The 26,087-nt window shown below is 39.4% G+C and overlaps 1 protein-coding gene across 3 annotated transcripts in view; it reads right to left on the bottom strand.

The window, feature by feature from the left end:
* The window catches only part of LOC109556081 (guanylate-binding protein 7), a 56,597-nt gene that overhangs the window by 5,874 nt on the left and 24,636 nt on the right, over positions 1-26,087 (bottom strand). For 2 of the 3 annotated variants that reach the window (XM_070780015.1, XM_070780002.1), the window contains exons 3-8: positions 24,734-24,862; positions 14,888-14,996; positions 14,487-14,683; positions 12,692-12,937; positions 11,312-11,592; positions 1,140-1,352 (exon numbers count right to left, since the gene is read on the bottom strand). In XM_070780015.1, the coding sequence (XP_070636116.1) occupies positions 1,140-1,352; positions 11,312-11,592; positions 12,692-12,937; positions 14,487-14,683; positions 14,888-14,996; positions 24,734-24,862 (1,175 nt within the window). The remainder of the gene's footprint in view (positions 1-1,139; positions 1,353-11,311; positions 11,593-12,691; positions 12,938-14,486; positions 14,684-14,887; positions 14,997-24,733; positions 24,863-26,087) is intronic. The other variant, XM_070780007.1, reaches the window with a different exon arrangement.

Below are 26,087 nucleotides of genomic sequence, written 5' to 3'. Positions count from 1 at the left end.
TTGTGTGATCTTGGGCAACTTAGTACATCCTCCCCATGTCATATTTCTCAACTTTATAATAAAGATGATAGCAGTATCTAATTTATATTATTCTGAGGACTAAATTGATAATCCAACCAAATCACCTAAGGTACAGTTGATGTAGTGAGTGCTTAACATACATCAGCCATCGTCATCATCACCACCACCATCACTATCACTCATCCCTATCAATGTATATAATAACCATTGTCCCACCATATCCATTGACTATTTACATGTCCGTCTCAGGTAAGACCATAAGCTTCTTGAAAATAGCAGCTTTTCTTTAATTTTCCCTATTCTTTGCAGAAAGCCCATTTGAGGGAAATTTCTTTTTAAAATTTTGTTATTTTATTTTTATGCAATTTTTAAAGGTTACACTGCATTTAAGGTTACTACAAAATATTGGCTATATTCCCTATACTTTGCAATACATCTTTGTAGCCTATCTTACACCCAATCATTTGTACCTCACACCCTCCCTCCTGTATTGCCCCCACTCCACATTAGTAACAAATAATTTGTCCTCTATGTCTGTGAATCTTCTTCTTTGTTATGTTTACTAGTTTGCTGTAGCTTTGGATGTCAAGTATAAGTGATATCATCAGTATTTGTCTTTCCCTGTTTAACTTATTTCTCTTAGTATAAGTCAATCCATGTTGCCACACATGGCAAAATTTCGTCCTTTTATTTTTTTAATAACTGAGTAAGTAGCATTCATATATATGCACACTCCACATCTTCTTTATCCATTCATCTGTTGATGGATATTTAGGTTGCTTCCATATCTTGGCTATTGTAAATAATGCTGCTATGAACTTTGGGATGCGGGTATCTATTTGAATTGGTGTTTTGCAAAACCTAGTACATTGTTTGAATAAAAGGAATAGTCTCTTTCATCTAGATCCTTGATAATAAGTCCTGTCTTTGGGTAGAAATATTTCTGGTTTGTTGAAGAGTAGCTAACATGCTGTAGATATAAAAGCTGAAAATGTGAAGATATTGCCATGCTCTCCTTTCTCTACAAAAGTTGTGCTATGGTCTTAGAATTTCAAAATAACCAACAAAAACCCTTGGACTCAAATCTGTTGTTCTTTCCCAAACCCCTTACTCCTCACCTTAACTCCTTTCCTGGGAATGAGTTTATAGTTCTCTTCAAACTTGTTCCTTGCTTCTAAGTAGCAATGATATCCTCCAGGGACAAAGAAAGTTCCCTCTGAAATACTCGTCATTAAGGGCTCTGAAAGCTTTTTAAGCTCAGCCTGACAATATCTGACAGATGCTTCTTCATTTTGCAACAAGAAATCATCTTTCTTTTTCTTGATCATGATCTGTTGGAAAAACAAGGAGAAATGCAATAGAAAGGAGCTGTTAGAAGAAAACATCCAACTGTGATCCTCTTGAAGGAAGCAATGGGACAACATCGGCACACATGAGACACAGAATAATAGATATAGAGTCAGGAGACTAGCTTTAGTCCCAGGTATGACCAACTCTGTGTGACTTATAGGAAGTCCCTTAACTTTCTTGTCTCTGTGTCAGCATCTGTGAAATGGTGGGTTGGCAGATGTGGATTTCATTGTTCCTTTAACAGTAGTAGGATTAATAGTGATAAATCCATCAACAATGAAAAATAGCAAGTTCAATATGATTTGAAGTAGGCTTTCTTATGCATACTAGGTGCTTTAAATAAAATATACACATAGCAAATCAACTGCCTAACATAGTGAGTGAAGTATACACTGAACAGAGTTTTGAACTTTTTCTGAATTCTTGTTTCATTGAGGGTTTGATTGTGTGAAAATATAGGAACAGAAATTTTGTACTTGTGCTTATAAATTACAGTTGGGCTGGTTTTCCTCTAAGAGATTTTTGTAACTTGTAGGATGGACAAAGGTAGACAGAAAGACAAGGTTTCAGTGATGGTGCTAATGGTAAGTAGAATTATGAACTCTAAGAATTCTCTCCCTTGGTGTTCACACTGCATAGTCCCTGGACCTATGAGCACGATGAATGTTGATCCTGTGTTTAGATTATGTCTTATGGCACAGGCTACTTTAAGAAAGTGAGATTACCCAAGTGGGCATTACATAATCACACAAGCCCTTTCCATGCAGTCTTCTCTAGTTGGTGGCAGAAGAGGTAATTGGAGTGATTAGAAACAAAAGCAGAATACAATGCACCATTGCTGGCTTGAAGATGAAGGGGGGTTCCGCAGAGCCCATATGAGTTCTGATGAAAAATATATTCATATATTTACATATGGGTAGGACACTCTGGCTTATACATGATTTAAATTAAACTTTATGCTAAATACAATAACCTGTTTTGTGGCCTATCAAACATGTACATCTGCTCTAACCATTAAAAAAGAATGCATTTAAAAATCAAAATGGAAGGGGCAGTCCTAAGATGGCAGAGAAATAGGATGGGGAGACCACTTTCTCCCCCACAAATTCATCAAAAGAACATTTAAACACCGAGTAAAATCCACAAAACAACTTCTGAATGCCAGCAGAGGACATCAGGCACCCAGAAAAGCAGCCCATTGTCTTTGAAAGGAGGTAGGAAAAAATATAAAAGACAAAAAATAGAGACAAAAGAGGTAGGGATGCAGCTCCATTCTGGGAAGGGAGTCTTAAAAAGAGAGAAGTTTCCAAACACCAGGAAACACTCTCACTGCCAAGTCTGTGGCAAGCCTTGGAAGCACAGAGGGCAACATAACAGGGAGGAAAAAAAATAATAATTAAAACCCATAGATTATGAGCCCAACGGTAACTCCCCCAGCGGAGAAGCAGCTCAGACACCTGTACCCACCACTAGCAAGTGGGGGCTGGGCAGGGAGGCTTGGGCTGCATGGCTTAGAGTAAGGACAGGGCCTGAATGCCCCAAGGGCACTCTGAGAGAACTAAGTTGGGCTAGCAAATCAGACTGTGGGATAACTACCATGCGCAAAGCCAGCCCTAACCTAAGACACCACCAGGCCTGCGCATAGAATAAAGGACTGAACAGAGATAGCCGGCTGCAGACCATGCCCCTCCAGTGACAGGCAGCCAGAGTCAGAAAGGGGGCAATCGCAGCCCCAGAGAGACATTATCTACCAAACTGCAAGCAGGCTTCTTTGCTAACTAAGATTTCTTGGGGTTCTGGACAGTCAACATCTGACTGAGAAGGTGCGCTGGTTGTACACCCAGAAAACTGAGCGGCAGGGACAGGGGAGGCAATAAGTCGCAGCAATTGCGCTCACCAAACATCTCATTACCTGAGCTACTCGGACCTGGGAAGGGCACAAAATGCAGGCCCAACTGAGTCTGCACCTCTGAGGACAACCCGAGTGCCTGAACCTGAGCGGCTTAGACCTGGGAGGTGCATGAAGCCCAGGGCCAGCCTTGGATGGTTCCTGGAGGAGCAACATAGAGCCTGAGCAGTGTGGACAGGAAGGGCACATGCGCTGTGAGTTGGGGCAGGCCCAGTGTGGCTGAGGCACTGAGAGCACAAGCCAGTGTTATTTGTTTGTAGTGTCCCTCCCTCCCCACAGTGTGACTGAACAAGTGATCCTAAAAGAAAGTGTCCACCACCGTCACCTTTGTGTCAGGGCAGAAATCAGACACTGAAGAGACCAGCAAACAGAAGAAGCTAAAACAGAGGGAACCGCCTTGGAAGTGACAGGTGCAATAGATTAAAACCCTGTAGTTAGTACCAACTACATGGGAAGGGGCCTATAGATGTTGAGAAATACAAGTCAGACCAAGGAACTATCCGAAAATGAGCTGACCCCACAAAACCCACAATACCACCAGAGAAAGTCCTAGATATATTTTTACAATCATTCTTTTATTATTTTTCTTTTTAATTATTTTTCAATTTTTACATCCTCTATTACTCCTTTAATTTTCACTTTTATAACCTACTAGTACTTTGCAAAAAAAAAAAAAAAAAACCCTATTTTTTAAAAGCAAACTTCATATATATATATATATTTTAATAATTTTTGTGGCTTTGTTTTTTTTTTCTTTTCTTTTTTCTCTTTCTTTTTTTTTTTCTTCTTTTCTTTAATATTGTACTTTTTAAATTCCAAACTCTACTCTAGATTTTTAGTCTTTGCCTTTTGGTATTTGTTATCAATTTTGTTCCTTTAAGAACCCAATCTTCAGTACACATTTTTACTTGCGAGCAAGACTACTGGCTTGACTGCTCTCTCCCTCTTTGGACTCTCCTTTTTCTCCACCAGGTCGCCTCTGTCTTCTCCCTATCCCCTCTCTTCTCTACGCAACTCTGTGAATCTCTGTGTGTTCTAGACAGTGAAGAACACTTAGGGAACTGATTACTGGCTGGATCTGTCTCTCTCCTTTTCATTCCCCGCTTTTATCCTCCTGGCCACCTCTGTCTCCTTCCTCCCTCTTCTCTTCTCTGTATAACTCCATGAACATCTCTGAGTGGTCCAGTTGGGGAGTGCACATAAGAAAGTGATTACTGGCTAGCTTGCTCTCTCCCCTATTGATTACACCTCATCTCATTCGTGTCACCTCTAACTCCCTCTTCCCTCTTCTCTTCTCCATGTAACTCTGTGACTCTCTCTGGGTGTCCCTCACTGTGGAGAAACTTTTCATCATTAACCTAGATGTTTTATCAATGGTGCAGTATAGAAGGAGAAGTCTTGAGACTACTGTAAAAATAAGAATGAAAACCAGAAGTAGGAGGCTTAAGTCCAAACCCTGATTACACCAGAGAACTCCGGACCCAGGGAACTTTAATCGACAGGAGCTCATCAGATGCCTCCATACCTACACTGAAACCAAGCACCACCCAAGGGCCAATAAGTTCCAGAGCAAGACGTACTATGCAAATTCTCCAGCAACACAGGAACGCAGCCCTGAGCTTCAATATACAGGCTGCCCAAAGTTACTCCAAACCCATTGACATCTCATAATTCATTACTAAACACTTCATTGCACTCCCGAGAGAAGAAATCCAGCTCCACCCACCAGAACACTGACACAAGTTTCCCTAACCAAGAAACCTTGACAAGCCACCTGTACAACCCCACTCACAGTGAGGAAACTCCACAATAAAGAGAACTCCACAAAGTGCCAGAATACAGAAAGGCCATCCCAAACTCAGCAATATAAACAAGATGAAGAGACAGAAAAATACCCAGTAGGTAAAGGAACAGGATAAATTGCCCTCCAAACCAAACAAAAGAGGAAGAGATAGGGAATCTACCTGATAAAGAATTCTGAATAATGATAGTGAAAATGGTCTAAAATCTTGAAATCAAAATGGAATCACAGATAAATAGCCTGGAGACAAAGATTGAGAAGATGCAAGAAAGGTTTAACAAGGACCTAAAAGAAATTTAAAAAGAGTCATTATATACTGAATAACGCAATAAATGAGATCAAAAACACTCTGGACGCAACAAATAGTAGAATAACAGAGGCAGAAGATAGGGTTAGTGAAGTAGAAGATAGAATGGTAGAAATAAATGAATCAGAGAGGAAAAAAGAAAAACAAATTAAAAGAAATGAGGACAATCTCAGGGACCTCCAGGACAGTGTTAAATGCCCCAACATTTGAATCATAGGAGTCCCAGAAGAAGAAGACAAAAAGAAAGACCATGAGAAAATACTTGAGGAGATAATCATTGAAAACTTCCCTAAAATGGGGAAGGAAATAATCACCCAAGTCCAGGAAACCCAGAGAGTCCCAAACAAGATAAACCCAAGGCAAAACACCCCAAGACACATATTAATCAAATTAACAAAGATCAAACACAAAGAACAAATATTAAAAGCAGCAAGGGAAAAACAACAAATAACACACAAGGGGATTCCCATGAGGATAACAGCTGATCTTTCAATCTGAAACTCTTCAGGCCAGGAAGGAATTGCAAGACATACTTAAAGTGATGAAAGAAAATAACCTACAGCCCAGATTACTGTATCCAGCAAGGATCTCATTCAAATATGAAGGAGAAATCAAAAGCTTTACAGGCAAGCAAAAGCTGAGAGAATTCAGCACCATCAAACCAGCTCTCCAACAAATGCTAAAGGATATCTTCTAGACAGGAAACACAAAAAGGGTGTATAAACTCGAATCCAAAACAATAAAGTAAATGGCAACGGGATCATACTTATCAATAATTACCTTAAACATAAATGGGTTTAATGCCCAAACCAAAAGACAAAGACTGGCCGAATGGATACAAAAACAAGACCCCTATATATGTTGTCTACAAGAGACCCACCCCAAAACAGGGGACACATAGGGACTGAAAGTGAAGGGCTGGAAAAAGATTTTCCGTGCAAATAGAGACCAAAAGAAAGGAGGAGTAGCAATACTCATATCAGATAAAATAGACTTTAAAACAAAGGCTGTGAAAAGAAACAAAGAAGGACACTACATAATGACCTAGGGATGAAACCAAGAAGAAGATATAATGATTATAAATATATATATATTTATATATGACCCAACATAGGAGGACTGCAATATGTAAGACAAATGCTAACAAGTATGAAAGGGGAAATTAACAATAACACAATAATAGTGGGAGACTTTAATACCCCACTCACACCTATGGATAGATCAACTAAACAGAAAATTAACAAGGAAACACAAACTTTAAACGATACAATAGACCAGTTAGACCTAATCGATATCTATAGGACATTCCATCCCCAAACAATGAATTTCAACATTTTCTCAAGCTCACACGGAACCTTCTCCAGGATAGATCACATCCTGGGCCATAAAAATAGCCTTGGTAAATTCAAAAACACTAAAATCATTCCAAGCATCTTTTCTGACCACAATGCAGTAAGATTAGATCTCAATTACAGGAGAAAAAAACTATTAAAAATTCCAACATATGGAGGCTGAAAAACACACTGCTGAATAATCAACAAATCAGAGAAGAAATCAAAATATGCATAGAAATGAATGAAAATGAAAACACAACAACCCAAAACCTGTGGGACACTGTAAAAGCAGTGTTAAAGGGAAAGTTCATAGCAATACAGGTATACCTCAAGAAACAAGAAAAAAGTCAAATAAATAACCTAACTCTACACCTAAAGCAACTAGAAAAGGAAGAAATGAAGAACCCCAGGGTTAGTAGAAGGAAAGAAATCTTAAAAATTCGGGCAGAAATAAATGCAAAAGAAACAAAAGAGATCATAGCAAAAATCAACAAAGCCAAAAGCTGGTTCTTTGAAAGGATAAATAAAATTGAGAAACCATTAGCCAGACTCATCAAGAAACAAAGGGAGAAAAAGCAAATCAATAAAATGAGAAATGAAAATGGAGAGATCACAACAGACAACACAGAAATACAAAGGATCATAAGAGACTACTTTCAGCAATTATATGCCAATAAAATGGACAACGTGGAAGAAATGGACAAATTCTTAGAAAAGTACAACTTTCCAAAACTTGACCAGGAAGAAATAGAAAATCTTAACAAACCCATCACAAGCACGGAAATTGAAACTGTAACCAGAAATCTTCCAGCAAACAAAAGCCCAGGTCCAGACAGCTTCACAGCTGAATTCTACCAAAAATTTAGAGAAGAGCTAACACCTATCCTACTCAAACTCTTCCAGAAAATTGCAGAGGAAGGTAAACTTCCAAACTCATTCTATGAGGTCACCATCACCCTAATACCAAAACCTAACAAAGATGCCACAAAAAAAGAAAACTACAGGCCAATATCAATGATGAACATAGATGCAAAAAAATCCTTAACAAAATTCTAGCAATCAGAATCCAACAACACATTAAAAAGATCATATACCATGACCAAGTGGGCTTTATCCCAGGGATGCAAGGCTTCTTTATTATCTGCAAACCAATCAATATAATACACCACATTAACAAATTGAAAAATAAAAGCCATATGATTATCTCAATAGATGTAGATAAAGCCATTGACAAAAGTCAACATCCATTTATGATAAAAAGTCTCCAGAAAGCAGGAATAGAAGGAACATACCTCAACATAATAAAAGCTATATATGACAAACTCACAGCAAACATTATCCTCAATGGTGAAAAATTGAAAGCATTTCCCCTAAAGTCAGGAACAAGACAAAGGTGCCCACTCTCACCACTACTATTCAACGTAGTTTTGGAAGTTTTGGCCACAGCAATCAGAGCAGAAAAAGAAATAAAAGGAATCCACACTGGAAAAGAAGAAGTAAAACTCTCACTGTTTGCATGTGACACGATACTCTACATAGAAAACCCTAAAGATTCCACCAGAAAATTACTAGAGCTAGTCAATGAATATAGTAAAGTTTCAGGATATAAAATTAACATGCAGAAACCCCTTGCATTCCTATACACTATAATAATGAGAAAATAGAGAAATTAAGGAAACAATTCCATTCACCATTGCAATGAAAAGAATAAAATACTTAGGAATGTATCTACCTAAAGATACTAAAGACCTATATATAGAAAACTATAAAACACTGGTGAAAGAAATCAAAGAGGACACTAATAGATGGAGAAATATACCATGTTCATGGATCGGAAGAATCAATATAGTGAAAATGAGTAGACTACCCAAAGCAATCTATAGATTCAATGCAATCCCTATCAAGCTACCAATGGTATTTTTCACAGAGCTAGAACAAAGAATTTCACAATTTGTATGGAAATACAGAAAACCTCTAATAGCCAAAGCAATCTTGAGAAAGAAGAATGGAACTGGAGCAATCAACCTGCCTGACTTCAGGATCTACTACAAAGCCACAGTCATCAAGACAGTATGGTACTGGCACAAGACAGAAATACAGATCAATGGAACAAAATAGAAAGCCCAGAGATAAATCCAGGCACCTATGGACACCTTATCTTTGACAAAGGAGGCAAGAATATACAATGGAGAAAAGACAATCTCTTTAACAAGTGGTGCTGGGAAAACTGGTCAACCACTTGTAAAAGAATGAAAGTAGAACACTTTCTAACACCATACACAAAAATAAATTCAAAATGGATTAAAGATCTAAACATAAGACCAGAAACTATAAAACTCCTAAAGGAAAAGATAGGCAAATCACTCTCTGACATAAATCACAGCAGGATCCTCTATGACCCACCTCCCAGAATATTGGAAATAAAAGCAAAAATAAACAAATGGGACCTAATTAAACTTAAAAGCTTCTGCACAGCAAAGGAAACTATAAGCAAGGTGAAAAGAGAGCCTTCAGAATGGGAGAAAATAATAGCAACTGAAGCACCTGACAAGCAACTAATCTCAAAAATATACAAGCAGCACCTGCAGCTCAATTCTAGAAAAATTAACGACTCAATTAAAAAATGGGCCAAAGAACCAACAGACATTTCTCCAAAGAAGACATACAGATGGCTAACAAACACATGAAAAGATGCTCAACATTACTCATTAGCAGAGAAATGCAAATCAAAACCACAATGAGGTACCATTTCATGCCAGTCAGAATGGCTGAGATCCAAAAGTCTACAAGCAATAAATGCTGGAGAGGGTGTGGAGAAAAGGGAACCCTCTTACACTGTTGGTGGGAATGCAAACTAGTACAGCCACTATGGAGAACAGTGTGGAGATTCCTTAAAAAACTGGAAATAGAACTGCCATACAACCCAGCAATCCCACTGCTGGGCATACACACTGAGGAAACCAGAATTGAAAGAGACACGTGTATCCCAATGTTCATCGCAGCACTGTTTATAATAGCCAGGACATGGAAGCAACCTAGATGTCCATCAGCAGATGAATGGATAAGAAAGCTGTGGTACATATACACAATGGAGTATTACTCAGCCATTAAAAAGAATGCATTTGAATCAGTTCTAATGAGGTGGATGAAACTGGAGCCTATTATACAGAGTGAATATGTAAAATTTTTCTTTCCAGAAAGAAAAATACCAATACAGTATACTAACGCATATATATGGAATTTAGAAAGATGGTAACTATAACCCTGTAAGCGAGACAGCAAAAGAGACACAGATGTAGAGAACAGTCTTTTGGACTCTGTGGGAGAGGGAGAGGGTGGGATGATTTGAGAGAATGACATTGAAACATGTATAATATCATATATGAAACGAATCGCCAGTCCAGGTACCATGCATGATACTGGATGCTTGGGGCTGGTGCACTGGGACGACCCAGAGGGATGGTACAGAGAGGGAGGAGGCAGGAGGCTTCGGGATGGGGAACATGTATATACCTGTGGCAAATTCATGTTGATGTATGGCAAAACCAATACAGTATTGTAAAGTAATTAACCTCTAATATAAATTTAAAAATAAAAATCACAATGGAATAACTGTAGGGCAGGATTAAAAATTGAGATTTGTGGCCATTGTAGATGTGGTTTCAGACATGTTTCTGCATCCCTGAGAACTTGAGTCTTCTGAACTGTATCAAATTCAAGGATGCCACCATCCATTCTCAAAAGAGTGTCTGCTAGTAACTGGGAGCTGCACACTTAGGAACTCAAAGTGTACAACTGTAAAAATGCAATAGTTTCAGACCCCAAACAATCCTTCTTTAACAAGCACTCTTATTTCTTTCCAGCTACAATCTTAATTCTTGACAAATAATACAGGTAATTTTGTGGGTTTTGCCTATAGTAAGGGTTTCCTGCACCCTGCATTTTGTCATGCAACAGAACAGAATTCAAGTTCTTCTTTAATCTGTATCTTTGGGCTCTAGTCCTCATTTGGCTCAAGTAAAACTCTTCTCTTATCCTGAGAAAAGTTGTTTACTGATTATTCTTGGTGGTATTGCTAAACCCATTTGAACCTTGATTTGTTTTCAGCTTGCTGTACTCTGAGCACATCACCCATACACACCCTGCACTGGTGTGTGACCTAAAAAAGTGTGAGCTAATAACTGTGTGCTGTTTTAAGCACCAAAGCACAGGGTAATTTGTTTACAGTAGAAAATAAAAAGGCCAGTTTTTAGGGAAAAAAGAAGGAAAGTGGCCTGTAGGGTCCTGTCATTCACAAGAATCCAAACTCCTTTTACAATGAGAAGCATATGAATCATAGGTGAATAGAAGGCACCTAAGAACATTTCTCATCCTCTGCAGAGGAGGAGATGGTTGGATGGCATCCCCCACTCAGTGGACATGAATTTGAGCAAACTCCAGGACATAGTAGAGGACAGAGGAGCCTGGTGTGTTGCAGTCCATGGGATCCGAGAGTCGGGCATGACTGACCTACTACTGAACAACAGCAACAACAAAGAACATTTCTAGAACCACAGGAATCAGGAAGGATATATTCTAGGCCACATTACCACAAGTTTCGTCTGGAAATCCTGATTTTCATCCTTGAAAGAGCGCTCCATGAAGACTGCAATGGCTTCCTTCTCACAGGCTGCATGCACCTCCAGCAACTCCTTGAGTGTGTCTGTGGGGAGGTTCAGTCGCTGGGCTATCTGCTCACTGTAGTGGTCAGCTGCCTTCTGCACAGCTGCTGAGTTCTCCAGCAGGGCCAGAGTTGTCACTGCGTTCTCCAGACAAGGAACTGATCCACTGTTGATGGCATTTACATAGGCCTCCACCAGAGGCCCCAGCCCTGAATAACATATTATATTGTGTTGTCCAAAAAGTTCGTTTAGATTTTCCCATAAGATGCTACAGAAAAATCCAAACAAACTTTTTGGCCAATTCAATATTTTGAAAATACAATGTTTTCATTCATTTTATGAACCTTAGATCAGTATCCTAAACATCACTAAAATGATGATGATATCATTTATTAAATGATAAAATGAGCTTGAAATTTTCTTTTCTTCTCTTTTTTCTCCTCATCTTCATATCCTTCTCCTTTTTCTTCTATAATTTTCTTATAATAACACCAGTGTCTCCTATTCACTCTCTTTTATGGTTCTCAGTTCATCACAATACAATATTAACTGAATACCTCAACAATATGTTCAAAGTTCTCCTGGAACACTTTCCCCATTGTAGCAAAATACAGAGAACTTACATATGTAAATAAATTATGTATTTTGTGGGTACTATTTCCAAATGAAAATGCAGTGCCCCATGTAAAAATGTCATCAAGAATTTCCAGATAGTGACAAAAACATTAAAACAGACAGGGCACATCTCAGCACAGGGCACTGTGAGACTGCTCAGGCAGACTGTGCATGAAGCCAGCTCTGTTTATAAGACTGTATTTACATTTGTTTCTCAGTCTTTCAATGAGTTTATATAGATTCATGGTGTACTACTTATTTTCTGATTCATGTGAATTCACAAAATAACTTGTATATCCTCACTAGAAATACTTATCCACCGGATGACTCATCATAATGAATATTTGTATCCTTAACATAGCTTCAGTGTAAATTTGGGTTGGCCAAAAAGTTCGTTTGGGTTTTTCCATAACATCTTACTGAAAACCTGAAAGAACATTTTGACCAGCCCTACAGTTTCATGAGATATGATAGTCTTCAGAAAACCCTCATGTAGGGAAATTTTAACGAAGTAACATGCACTTCTATATGGGGCATAAATATGTTTTTCCAAATTATATAGAGAAGACACAACTGAAAAAAAGAAAGCACAATTATTGGCAATCCTAGAGGATATTCACAACTTCAACTCCACCACACATTCCTTACCCACACTGAATCACAGAGAGACATGCTCTAGCAAAGGAGGCTCACTTTTCCCGGTGACAGTGATTCCTTCTTTTAAGGTCTTGGTCTTTGCATGCGTATAGATATATGAACAGAAATCTTTTGATTGCTTCTGGAAATCCTCATCCAGTTGATTATCTGGCATTTCCTCAAGATGGAGTAATTGTTTTTTGTTGCTTGCAGGACGGTCAAAGACAAAACACTTTCGTTTGGGAAAAAACTTCCTGATACACTCTCTGGGCAAGTTGAAATTTTGAATTTGGGGACCTTCATCTGCAAAAGTGGAAAAAGAGCAATCACAGAAGCGACAGACTCCAGGTAAGGGGGCTGAGGACTTTCATTTCCAGGGATTTTTGTATCACTCTAATTCCTGTGCCTGTAAATCTTTTTCAGTCTTACAGTAATCTACTATGGAAACTCTTTGTACTGAGCCAAGAGTGAAGAAAGTACTCCTGGGGAGGAAGAAGAAGCATCCATTCCAACGGAAGAAACCTGTGGTTGTTTTCCTCAGCCATTGTATAGTATGCCATGGATTAATTATTTATTAAATAAAGACCTCATACAGCTTATGGTGGAAACCCTGTCGGGGATTTATACAGACCTGCCAATGAACTTCCCTTGTGGCTCAGATGGTAAAGCATCTGCTTACAATGCAAGGAGACCCGGGTTCAATCCCTGGGTCAGGAAGATCTCCTGGAGAAGGAAATGGCAATCCACTCCAGTATCTTTGCCTGGAAAATCCAGTCCATGGGGTCTCAAAGAGTTGGACACAACTGAGCAACTTCACTTTCTTGAAAGATAAACTAATACAAATAATTGTCAGAAATACTTTTCTGATCTTACTGTCTCCATTTCAGATATGAAATATGGGCTCAAAAGTAAAGAAATCATAGAAATAAGGATATTCACAGTATTTCTGGGAAAGAAACCACACGGGAGACAAATGATACACAAGGCAGTGAAGTTTTACAAAATCAGAGTAAAAAAAAATGCACATTCTATAAATATGTTTTGGGATTATTTTAGCATACACAATCTCATGGTAAGATTGGCCTAAATGAAACTAGGACACCTCATCAGTCTTTTGCGTCATATTCTGTTGGAAGTGACAGTAGCATCCAGAGAGATTCTGGGCATATATCTGCAGTTCAATAAATATTTATTGAAAGAGTAAATAAATGATTAAGCAAACAAAATCAATATTTCTTCTAAGTACCACTCATTATTCTCTCTGCTAATTATAATGTGTTATAACTAATTTGTTATATAATATAACATACTATGTAAGGTTCTAGAATAAAGAGTGTGAGATTAGGCAAAAGCATTTGAAGACGTTTCACAGTCTCAGTGAAACGACATAGCAATGCTTTTCTTTGGAACTAATTAAGGTATAAATTGTCTGTCTGTGAAGAATGTATCTATATAAGATACTAAAATACACTGTGAGAAATATATTTAAAAATTAATTATTTTGCTTACCTTATGATTTTGTATTTACTAATTTCAATTTGATGGGTTATATTTCTCAAATAGAAGAGGAGAAACACAATATGAAACAGTATATGAGCCTTTTTTTTTTTCATGGTATTACTTTTTCTAAAGTCATTCGGTAGAATATTGGATTCTAAATTTCCTCTATGAGCTTAAGTTCTGGTGGCTGGGGTTTTCCCAGTAACAATAATGACTGAAGCCACCTCCCAGTCATTCACCAAGTACCATTAGCATGGCCTCAAATCCAACTTCAAATCAAGTTCTGACATAAAGGGCTCTGTTAACCCCACCTCCTACTGAGCTTCCTACCACCCTGGCCTTGCTCTGATACCTGGAATCAACTTCAAGGCACTCTCCAGGTACTCATCTTCCGTGATGGAGTTCCCGTCTAACTCCAGCTCCAGCATGAAATCCCGCACAGTCCAAATAAAGTCTGGAAAGAAACTCACAAATTGGGCTGAATCCTCTACTTCATCAGAGTTGGGAGATGATTTGGTTCTGATCAGCTCTGTTAATTCAGTCACATAGCTGGGATCTTAGCTAAGGAAAAAGAAGTACTCTCCAACACAGTTTCCAGATCTCACCTCAAAACAAGTTCTATCATTATTCCCTTTTGCCCCATTTTCCATCTTCATCAACCATAAGAATGAAGTCATGGGCAAGAAAAAACAGTGTCAGTTGTTATTCCCATAAACTCAATGAAACATGGCGGTTCAATTCCTGAAAGGATACTGCAGCTGCTGCAAGGCCTGATCATTGATGCTGTTCATGCTGTTGTAGATAAAGGTGCTGCTCAGGAGCACAGCCAGGGCAAAGATCCACAAGTCATTCTTGGAGTCCTAGAAAGTATGTTAGAGAGTGAGGACACTACTCCTCATGCTCTCATTCAGGTGTTCACTCACTATAACAGCTATACTGTAACTCAGTTGTAAGGTAAATAAATTTTCAAGACAATGATAAATTCAAACTTTCTGGTATTGATATTTTCCACTTCAAGTGCTTCAGTGTGATTAGCTATTTACAGAAGTTAACGACATCTTACATGTGATTAAAATGTTTAATACAGTGCCTGGAACATAGAAGTTGTACAACAGTAAGTGGGCAGTGATTGCTTTGCAAGTTTTTTTAGATCACAATGTATATTAGAGTCAGAAATACTATTTAATTAAATTCATCAACTGCTAACTATGCATCTAGATAGCAAAAGATACTTATTTGCTTATGAGGATATAAAGTTCTGCATGATAATGCCCACCCTAGAGAGATGGCTTTCTTGAGGGGCAGATATACATGGGAACATACAAATCTATCCACAATGACAAACAGCCTGGCATGGAACCAAATGTTGTACTGTAAAAGACAAAGTGGCAACTCCCAAAAGACAGAAAAAATACTCTGTGCATTCATAGCCAGAATTAATTATGTCTGATAGTGACGTGATGGAATTAGGTTGAAAGGAACTGGGTTTTCAAAACTTGACACAATGTGGATTTGTGGAGTTATAGGGACTCTGCAGGTAGAAGGGCTCACAGAAGCTGATCACAATTGCCAGAAAGTGTGGTCACACAGAGAAATTACAAGGTTATTTTAGTTGACTGAAGTAGTTTTACCCATGTAGTAGTAGATGTTGAGGCTAAAAATGAGATTCGGAAGGTCATGAGTGACTTTGGAATTGATTTTATATATATATATATACACTACAGAAATGGGCTCCCTGCCTGACAATGCAGGGGATATGTATTCAATCCCTGAGTAAAGAACATCCCCTGGAGAAGGAAATGGCAACCCTCTCAAGTATTCTTACCTGGAAAATCCTATGAACAGAGGAGCCTGGCAGGCTACAGTCCATGGGGTTGCAAAGAGTTGGACACGACTTAGTGACTGAGTACACATGCATACTACAAAGATACTTGACACACAGTGGGGCAGCAAGGGGTTCTGCTGCACAGACACAATATATTCCAAGTGATGAAAGGTGAGAACCAACAAACAAGAATACGCTACCCAGCAAGACTCTCATTAAGATATGATGGAGAAATCAAATGCTTTCCTGACAAGCCAAAATTTAAGAGAATTCAGCACCACCAATCCAGCTTTGTTTGTTGTTCAGCAACAGCAACAGTTGCTCAGTAGTGTCCAACTCTGTAAATCCCATGGACTGCAGTATGCCAGACTTCCCTATCCTTCACTGTCTCCCAGAGTTTTCTCAAATTCATGTCCATTGAATCGGTGATGCCATCCAACCATCTCATCCTCTGTCACCCACTTCTCCTCCTTCCTTCAATCCTTCCCTGCATCAGGGTCTTTTGCAATGAGCCAGCTCTTTGCATCAGGAAGCCAAAGTATTCAAGCTTCAGCTTGAACATTATTCCTTCCAAAGAATATTCAGGGTTGATTTCCTTTAGGATTGACTAGTTGGATCTGCTTGCTATCCAAGGGACTCTCAAGAGTCTTCTCCAGCACCACAGGTCAATAGTTCTTCAGTGCTCAGCCTTCTTTATGGTCCAACTCTCGCATCCATACATGACTGCTAGAAAAACTATAGCTTTTACTAGATGCACCTTTGTTGGCAGAGTGATGTCTGTGTTCTTTAATACACTGTCTAGGTTTGTCACAGATTTTCTTCCAAGGAACAAACATCTTTTAACTTCATGGCTGAAATCACCATCTGCAGTGATTTTGGAGCCCAAGAAAATACATCTGTCACTGTTTCTATTGTTTCCCCATCTATTTGCCATGAAGTGATGGGACCGGATGCCGTGATCATTTTTTGAACGTTGAGTTTTAAGCCAGCTTTTTCACTCTCCTCTTTCACTTTCATCAAGAGGCTGTTTAGTTCCTCTTTGCTTTCTGCTGTGGCATAAGGGTGGCATCATCAGCATATCTGAAGTTATTGATATTTCTCCCAGCAATCTTGATTCCAGCTTGTGCTTGATCCAGCCTGGCATTTCTCATGATGTACTCTGCATATAAGTTAAATAAGCAGGGTGACAATATGCAGCCTTGACATACTTCTTCCAAGTTGAACCAGTCCGTTGTTCCATGTGCAGTACTAGTTGTTGCTTCTTGTCCTGCATACAGGTTTCTCAGGAGGCAAGTAAGGTGATCTGGTATTCCCATCTCTTGAAGATATTTCCACAGTTTGTTGTGATCCACACAGCCAAAGGCTTTAGCGTGGTAGCCAATGAAACAAAAGTAGATGCTTTTCTGGAATTCCCTTACTTTTCCTATGATACAACAGATGTTAACATTTGATCCCTGGTTTTTCTGCCTTTTCTAAATCCAGCTTGTACATCTGGAAGTTCACGGTTCATGCACTGTTGAAGCCTGGCTTGAAGGATTTTGAGCATTACCTTGCTAGCATGTGAAATGAGTACAATTGTGTGGTAGTTTGAACATTCTTTGGCATTGCCCTTCTTTGGGACTGGAATGAAAACTGACCTTTTCCAGCCCTGTGGCCACTGCTGAGTCTGCCAAATTTGCTGATATACCGAGTGCAGCTCTTTAATGGCATCATCTTTTAGGATTTGAAATAGCTCAGCTGGAATTCCATCACCTCCATTAGCTTTGTTTGCAGTAATGCTTCCTAAAGTCCACTGGACTTCACACTCCAGGATGTCTGGCTCTAGGTGAGCAACCACACCATCGTGGTTGTCTGGGTCATTAAGACCTTTTTTGTGTATTTCTTCTGTGTATTCTTGCCTCCTCTTCTTAATCTCTTCTGCTTCTGTTATGTCCATACTGTTTCTGTCCTTTATTGTGCCCATCAGTGCATGAAATGTTCCCTGGTATCTCTAATTTTCTAGAAGAGATCTCTAGTCTTTCCCATTCTATTGCTTTCCTCTATTTCTTTGTATTGTACACTTAAGTGAAAGGCAAAGGAGAAAAGGAATTATATACCAATCTGAATGAGGAGTTCCAAAGAATAGCAAGGAAGGATAAGAAAGGTTTCTTTTCTTTTATTAATTTTTTTAATTGAAGGATAATTGCTTTACAGAATTTTGTTGTTTTCTGTCAAACCTCAACATGAAGGAAAGGCTTCTTAAGTGAACAATGCAAAGAAATAGAGGAAAACAATAGAGTAGGAAAGACTAGAGATTTCTTCAAGAAAATTAGAGAAATCAAGGGAAAATTTCATGCAAAGATGGGCACAATCCAGCTTTACAAATATTAAAGGCACTTCTCTAGGCAGGAAACACAAGAGAAGAAAAGGATCTACAAAAATAAACCCAATACAATTAAGAAAATGGCAACAGAATTATATATATCAATAATTACTTTAAATGTAAATGGATTAAATGCACCAACGAAAAGGCATAAACTGGCTGGGCTGATGAAAACATGTGCATGTACGCACTTCCACTTACCACATCACTCTACTTAGCCCCCCAAATTGTATGTAATTATTTTATATTGTTAGGTTAATCATGTTTTATTATGGCTTGCAATTGTAATTATCTTTTTTCTTTCTAGCTATTGATTGTGAAAACTGATACACATCTTTTATTACTGTGATTATGTAACTATCATTCCCTTAACACTGTTGTATCATGCTGCTGCTGCTAAGTCGCTTCAGTCGTGTCCGACTCTGTGTGACCCCATAGACAGCAGCCCACCAAGCTCCCCCATCCCTGGGATTCTCCAGGCAAGAACACTGGAGTGGGTTGCCATTTCCTTCTCCAATGCATGAAAGTGAAAAGTGAAAGTGAAGTCGCTCAGTCCTGTCCGATTCTTAGCGACTCCATGGACTACAGCCTACCAGGCTCTTCCATCCATGGGATTTTCCAGGCAAGAGTACTGGAGTGGAGTGCCATTGCCTTCTCCATATTGTATCATGATTGGTCAACAACAACAACAAAAGAACAGAATTCTTTTTCAGTGCAATTGCCATTTAATAGAAAACCTGTAATCACTTATTAAAATCCAGATGCATATCAGAATTATCTTGGAATTTTTTTAAAAATACAAATGCCCAGGTATTGCTTTTTTTTCCCCCAAAGCTCTAGATGTGTTTCTAATGAACAGTCATATTTAATAACAACTGGACTATATGATGATATTCTACTTTTCTCTAGGTTGTTTCACTTTTCCTATTTCATATTCAGTGCTCCCATTGGGTTTAGTTTATGCTTTTCAATTTCTCTGTCTCTTTTTTTTTTTTTTTTTGATGTTCTTCTAAAGTCCTTATCAAGAATAGTAGAAAAGCTTTTGTATATATATGATATATATGAATATATTATACATAATGTGTATTATATATATATATATATATTTTAGAAAACATAAATTTTTGTCTGGCTAAAAATTATGACATTTTGATTCTATTTGTTTGACTTAGTATGCATAGAGTCCTAGATTTCTAATTTATATTCACTCAAAACTTTGATATAGTTCCATGTATTTTGGCAGAAGCACACTGGCTGTGATGTACCGCACAGAAGTGTGGCCGAGAGAAGCTACCCCTCGCCCAAGGTCAGGGGCAGTGACTGAGAGTGCCAGGATGCGAAGGCACAGGAGCGGCCTAGAGGAGCTATCCCACATCCGAGGTCAGGGGCAGCGGCTGACAGGAGCAACCCCACATCCAAGAAGTGGTGGCTGTGAGGGTGCAGGGGGGCTGAGAGGAGCTACTCCACATTCAAGGTCAGGAAGGGCAGCCGTAAGGAGATACCCCTCATCCAAGGTAAGGAGCAGCAGCTGTGCTTTGCCGGAGCAGCCGTGAACAGATACCCCAAGTCCAAGGTAAGAGAAACCCAAGTAAGATGGTAAGTGTTGTGAGAGGGCATCAGAGAGCAGACACACTGAAACCACAATCACAGAAAACTAGCCAATCCAATCACATGTAACACAGTCTTGTCTAACTCAATTCAACTAAGCCATTTTGTGTGGGGCCACCCAAGATGGGCAGGTCATGGTGGAGAGATCTGACAAAATGTGGTCCACTGGAGAAGGGAATGGCAAACCACTTCAGTATTCTTGCCTTGAGAACCCCATGAACAGTATGAAAAGGCAAAATGATAGGATACTGAAAGAGGAACTTCCCAGGTCAGTAGGTGCCCAATATGCTACTGGAGATCAATGGAGAAATAACTCCAGAAAGAATGAAGGGATGGAGCCAAAGCAAAAAGAATACCCAGCTGTGGATGTGACTGGTGATAGAAACCAGGTCCGATGCTGTAAAGAGCAATATTGCATAGGAACCTGGAATGTCAGGTCCATGAATCAAGGTAAATTGAAAGTGGTCAAATAGAAGGCAAGAGCGAACGTCAATATTCTAGGAATCAGCCAACTAAATTGGACTGGAATGGGTGAATTTAACTCAGATGACCATTATATCTACTACTGTGGGCAGGAATCCCTTAGAAGAAATGGAGTAGCCATTTGGTGACCAATCATGGTCACCAAAAGAGTCCAAAATGCAGTACTTGGATGCAATCTCAAAAACGAAAGAATGATCTCTGTTCATTTCCAAGGCAAACCATTCAATATCACCGTAATCCAAGCCTACGTTCCAACCAGTAATGCTGAAGAAGCTGAAGTTGAATGGTTCTATGAAGACCTCCAAGACCTTTTAGAACTAACACCCAAAAAAGATGTCCTTTTCATTATAGGGGACTGGAATGCAAAAGTAGGAAGTCAAGAAACACCTGGAGTAACAGGCAAATTTGGCCATGGAGTACGGAATGAGGCAGGGTGAAGGCTAATATAGCTTTGCAAAGAAAATGCACTGGTCATAGCAAACACCCTCTTCCAACAGCAAAGAGAAGACTCTACACATGGACATCACCAGATGGTCAACACCGAAATCAGATTGATTATATTCTTTGCAGCCAAAGATGGAGAAGCTCTATACAGTCAGCAAAAACAAGACCGGGAGCTTACTGTGGCTCAGATCATGAATTCCTTATTGTCAAATTCAGATTTACATTGAAGAAAATAGGGAAAACCATTACACCATTCAAATATGACCTAAATCAAATCCCTTATGATTATACAGTGGAAGTGAGAAATAGATTTAAGGGACTAGATCTGATAGACAGAGTGCCTGATGAACTATGGACAGAGGTTCGTGACATTGTACAGGAGACAGGGATCAAGACCATCCCCATGGAAAATGCAAAAAAGCAAAATGACTGTATGAGGAGGCCTTACAAATAGCCATGAAAAGAAGAGAAGCTAAAAGCAAAGGAGAAAAGGAAAGATAAAAGCATCTGAATGCAGAGTTCCAAAGAATAACAAGGAGAGATAAGAAAGCCTTCCTCAGCGATCAATGCAAAGAAATAGAGGAAAACAACAGAATGGGAAAGGCTAGAGATCTCTTCAAGAAAATTAGAGATACCAAGGGAACATTTCATGCAAAGATGGGCTCGATAAAGGACAGAAATGGTACAGACCTAACAGAAGCAGAAGATATTAAGAAGAGGTGGCAAGAATACACAGGAGAACTGTACAAAAAAGACCTTCACAACCCAGATAATCATGATGGTGTGATCACTGACCTAGAGCCAGATATCCTGGAATGTGAAGTCAAGTGGGCCTTAGAAAGCATCACTACAAACAAAGCTAGTGGAGGTGATGGAATTTCAGTTAAGGTATTTCAAATCGTGGAAGATGATGCTGTGAAAGTGCTTCACTGAATATGCCAGCAAATTTGGAAAACTTAGCAGTGGCCACAGGACTGGAAAAGGTCAGTTTTCATTCTAATCCCAAAGAAAAGCAATGCCAATGCATGCTCAAACTACCACACAATTGCACATGCTAGTAAAGTAATGTTCAAAATTCTCCAAGCCACGTTTCAGCAATACTTGAACCGTGAGATTCAAGATGTTCAAGCTGGTTTTAGAAAAGGCAGAGGAACCAGAGATCAAATTGCCAACATCCGCTGGATCATCAAAAAAGCCAGAGAGTTCCAGAAAAAACATCTATTTCTGCTTTATTGACTAGGTTAAAGCCTTTGACTGTGTGGATCACAATAAACTGTGGAAAATTCTGAAAGAGATGGGAATATCAGACCACCTGATCTGCGTCTTGAGAAACCTATATGCAGGTCAGGAAGCAACAGTTAGAACTGGACATGGAACAACAGACTGGTTCCAAATAGGAAAAGGAATACGTCAAGGCTGTGTATTGTCATCCTGCTTATTTACCTTATATGCAGAGTACATCATGAGAAACGCTGGGCTGGAAGAAGCACAAGCTGGAATCAAGATTGCTGGGAGAAATATCAATAACCTCAGATACGCAGATGATACTGCCCTTATGGCAGAAAGCGAAGAGGAACTAAAAAGCCTCTTGATGAAAGTGAAAGTGGAGAGTGAAAAAGTTGGCTTAAAGCTCAACGTTTAGAAAACTAAGATCATGTCATCTGGTCCCATCATTTCATGGGAAATAAATGAGGAAACAGTGGAAACAGTGTCAGGCTTTATTTTGGGGGGCTCCAAAATCACTACAGATGGTGATTGCAGCTGTCAAATTAAAAGACGCTTACTTCTTGGAAGGAAAGTTATGACCAACCTAGATAGCATATTAAAAAACAGAGATATTACTTCGTCGACAAAAGCCCTTTTAGACAAGGCTATGGTTTTTCCAGTGGTCATGTATGGATGTGAGAGTTGAACTGTGAAGAAAGCTGAGCGCCAAAGAATTGATGCTTTTGAACTGTGGTGTTGGAGAAGACTCTTGAGAGTCCCTTGGACTGCCAGGAGATCCAACCAGTCAATCCTAAAGCAGAGCAGTCCAGGGTGTTCATTGGAAGGACTGATGCTAAAGCTGAAACTCCAGTACTTTGGCCACTTCATGAGAAGTGTTGACTCATTGGAAAAGACCCTGATGCTGAGAGGGATTGGGGGCAGGAGGAGAAGGGGACAACAGAGGATGAGATGGCTGGATGGCATCACTGACTTGATGCACATAAGTTTGGGTGAACTTTGGGAGGTGGTGATGGACAGGGAGGCCTGGTGTGCTGCAATTCATGGGTTCCCAAAGACTCAGACACGACTGAGAGACTCACCTGAACTGAACTGATTTTGGCATCTAGTATATTCTGAAGGAGATCAGCCCTGGGATTTCTTTGGAAGGAATGATGCTAAAGCTGAAACTCCAGTACTTTGGCCAACCTATGCAAAGAGTTGACTCATTGGAAAAGACTCTGATGCTGGGAGGGATTGAGGGCAGAAGGAGAAGGGGACGACAGAGGATGACATAACTGGATGGCATCACTGACTTGATGGATATGAGTCTGAATGAACTCTGGGAGTTGGTGATGGACAGGGAGGCCTGGTGTGCTGCGATTCATGGGATCACAAAGAGTTGGACACGACTGAGAGACTGAACTGAACTGATGACTGCTAGAAGTCTGTGTGTGTTTAGCTGCTCAGTCATGTCCTACTGTTTGCTACCCGCTGCCTGCCAGACTCCTCTGTCCATGGAATTCTCCAGGCCAGCATACTGGAGTGGGTAGCCATTCCCTTCTCCAGGGTATTTTTTGGATCCAGGGATTTAACCCAGGTCTCCTGCGTTACAGGCAGATTCTTTACTGTCTGAATCACCAGAAAAGTTTATTATCTTAGTTATTTTTTAAAAACAAGTTTTTTGAATGAGGCTTGAAACTTCTAATCCAATTCTGAGAATATAAAGAAATACTATGTTGTAAAAAAAAAATAGGAATTTAACATGTGATATAGTATTATTAACTAAAGTTCAGTTTTGTTCAAATTTCACAAAACTTTATGCTTGTGTCCCTTGTTTTTATACCTTATTCAAGACTCCACGTAGTATTTAACTGCATTGAGCAGCTTCAGCTGCATATAACAAATTCTGGTAAATTCTCTTTTCATTTTTATTCTATTACAAATATTTTCTAGTTTTCCTTGTTATGGCCTTTTGGATATACCCATTCAAAAGGACATTAAATTTCTAAACCCATATAATTTTTTAAGTATATCTTTGATATTAATGTCTCATTTTGATACCAAATTCTCATTTAAATGCTTTCTACTCTGCAATCACCCTCTGTGTTGTTTTCAGTCTCCTAACTTTATTGAGGATTTCAATGGCTAAGTCAAATATCTATCTTGGTAAATGTCACAGTGCACTTATAAGTGTGTGGGTTATTTTAACATATCTTTTGATATTGGTCTCTAACATAATTTCACAATGATAAGAGAACAGATTCTATGAGTTCAATACCTTTATACCATGACTCTTTTGCACCTGATCTCACATCCCTGGATAAGTTCCCTTGTCTCCTAGTTTATAATCTATGGGTACTTGGGTAGAATTTGCATTCTACTCTTTTGTGAAAATTGTATAAATCTTAGTTATGTTGAATTGGTTCATACTGCTTTTCAGGTCTACTATATCCTTCTCTTTTTCTGAATATTCATTCCATTAATTTTCAAGAGTTTGATATTGAAGCTCCAACTAAAATCTTATCTACTTAAAATTAATTATAATATATGGTGGTACTATATATAGCTTTCTTCTGTATTTTCCAGGTCTCCTATAAATGTGTTATCATATTTTCACAATTTAAAAATAAAAATGAAAGAGGAAAAAGAGTAAAGAAGATTCCCTGCCTTACCTTCTCCACATTGCCCAGGCCCTCAGTGTCCAGAAGGACCAGGATGTGGTTCTCCTTGGAGGGGTGGGGCACACACCACATCCAGATGCCTTTGGTTTCAGACCTCACTGTGGAGCCCAGACGGAAACCTGCACAGAAAGAAGAATGCAAAGCACAATAAGGACAGATAGTCCAGGCTGCTCATGGGTTACTTTGGGTAAAATTGTTGAAATGTGAGTGCGTGGCTGGGGGAAATGTGTTTTCATTTCAGCAAGGACTGTCAGCTCCAATGTTTACACATGCTCAAGACCTTCCCAAGAAATATTTCTTGTCCCCTATTCACCTCATAACATTAATGGCTCATACTGTGTCACATTCCAGAATTCATGTGAACTCTATTAACCTTTCTATTTTTATCAGTTCCATATTCTCCACTTTCTGATGGAGTCCCAACAGTGAGAGGTACCAGCAAGAGAGCAGAAGTCAGGCGCCTGTTCCCTTGGCTTCCACCCTGGTGAGCCATGGTGTCCTAGTACCTCTGTTCCTCTGCCTTCATCACATCTCCTTTCATTTAGCTCCATCCAGTTGTTCTGGTCTCTGTCACATTCTGGAATCCACTAACTGCCTCTTCACCCTATAGGAATTATAAAGGCTCCCTGGCCATTGTTTCTGCCACCCTCTGAGTGCTCCTGCTTCCTTCAGAAAAATGAAGTGAAGACCTGTGAGAATTGTTTGCCCTTCTTTCTAAGGCTTAAACCAACAGAAAGTGATTATGTGAGGTAATGGGCTGCCTGTTAGCTCAAACAGTAAAGAATCTGCCTGCAATGCAGGAGACCTGGGTTAGATCCCTGGGTTGGGAAGATCCCCTGGAGAAGGGAATGACAACCCACTCCAGTATCCCTGCTTAGAGAATTCCATGGACAGAGGAATCTGATGGGCTACAGTCCATGGATCACAGAGTCAAACAGGACTGAGCAACTAACACACATATGTGTAATAAAGCAAAATATGTCTTATCTATAGTCCAAGATTTTGACTGTCTGCCAGATGCCAATGCTCCCTTCAACTGAGAATAGAAATGCATATGATGAAATGCATAGGGGAGCATGGCTTAGGCCATTCAATTGCCATGTTCTGTGTATTCTGCTCTAGCGGGTATAAGACCTGAGATGATCTGTACTCTTCTACATCGTGATGACATTTGACTGCTTTCTGATTAATACAGAGCAGTCTGAGCTCCCAGTTCTCCCAGGGAGAAAGGCAGGGTATAATTGAAGTTCGTCACAATCAGTTATGTGAGGTAAAGGAGAGACAAAGAATCATAAGAAGGTGACAGTAGTGAGCTGCTTCTGCTAGTGAACTTTGACTGGGCAC

This window comes from Bos indicus, chromosome 3, assembly GCF_029378745.1.
Source record: "Bos indicus isolate NIAB-ARS_2022 breed Sahiwal x Tharparkar chromosome 3, NIAB-ARS_B.indTharparkar_mat_pri_1.0, whole genome shotgun sequence".
Taxonomy (NCBI): Eukaryota; Metazoa; Chordata; class Mammalia; order Artiodactyla; family Bovidae; genus Bos; species Bos indicus.
The sequence above is the reverse complement of the archived record's forward strand: the minus strand, read 5'-3'. Positions and strand labels throughout refer to the sequence as shown.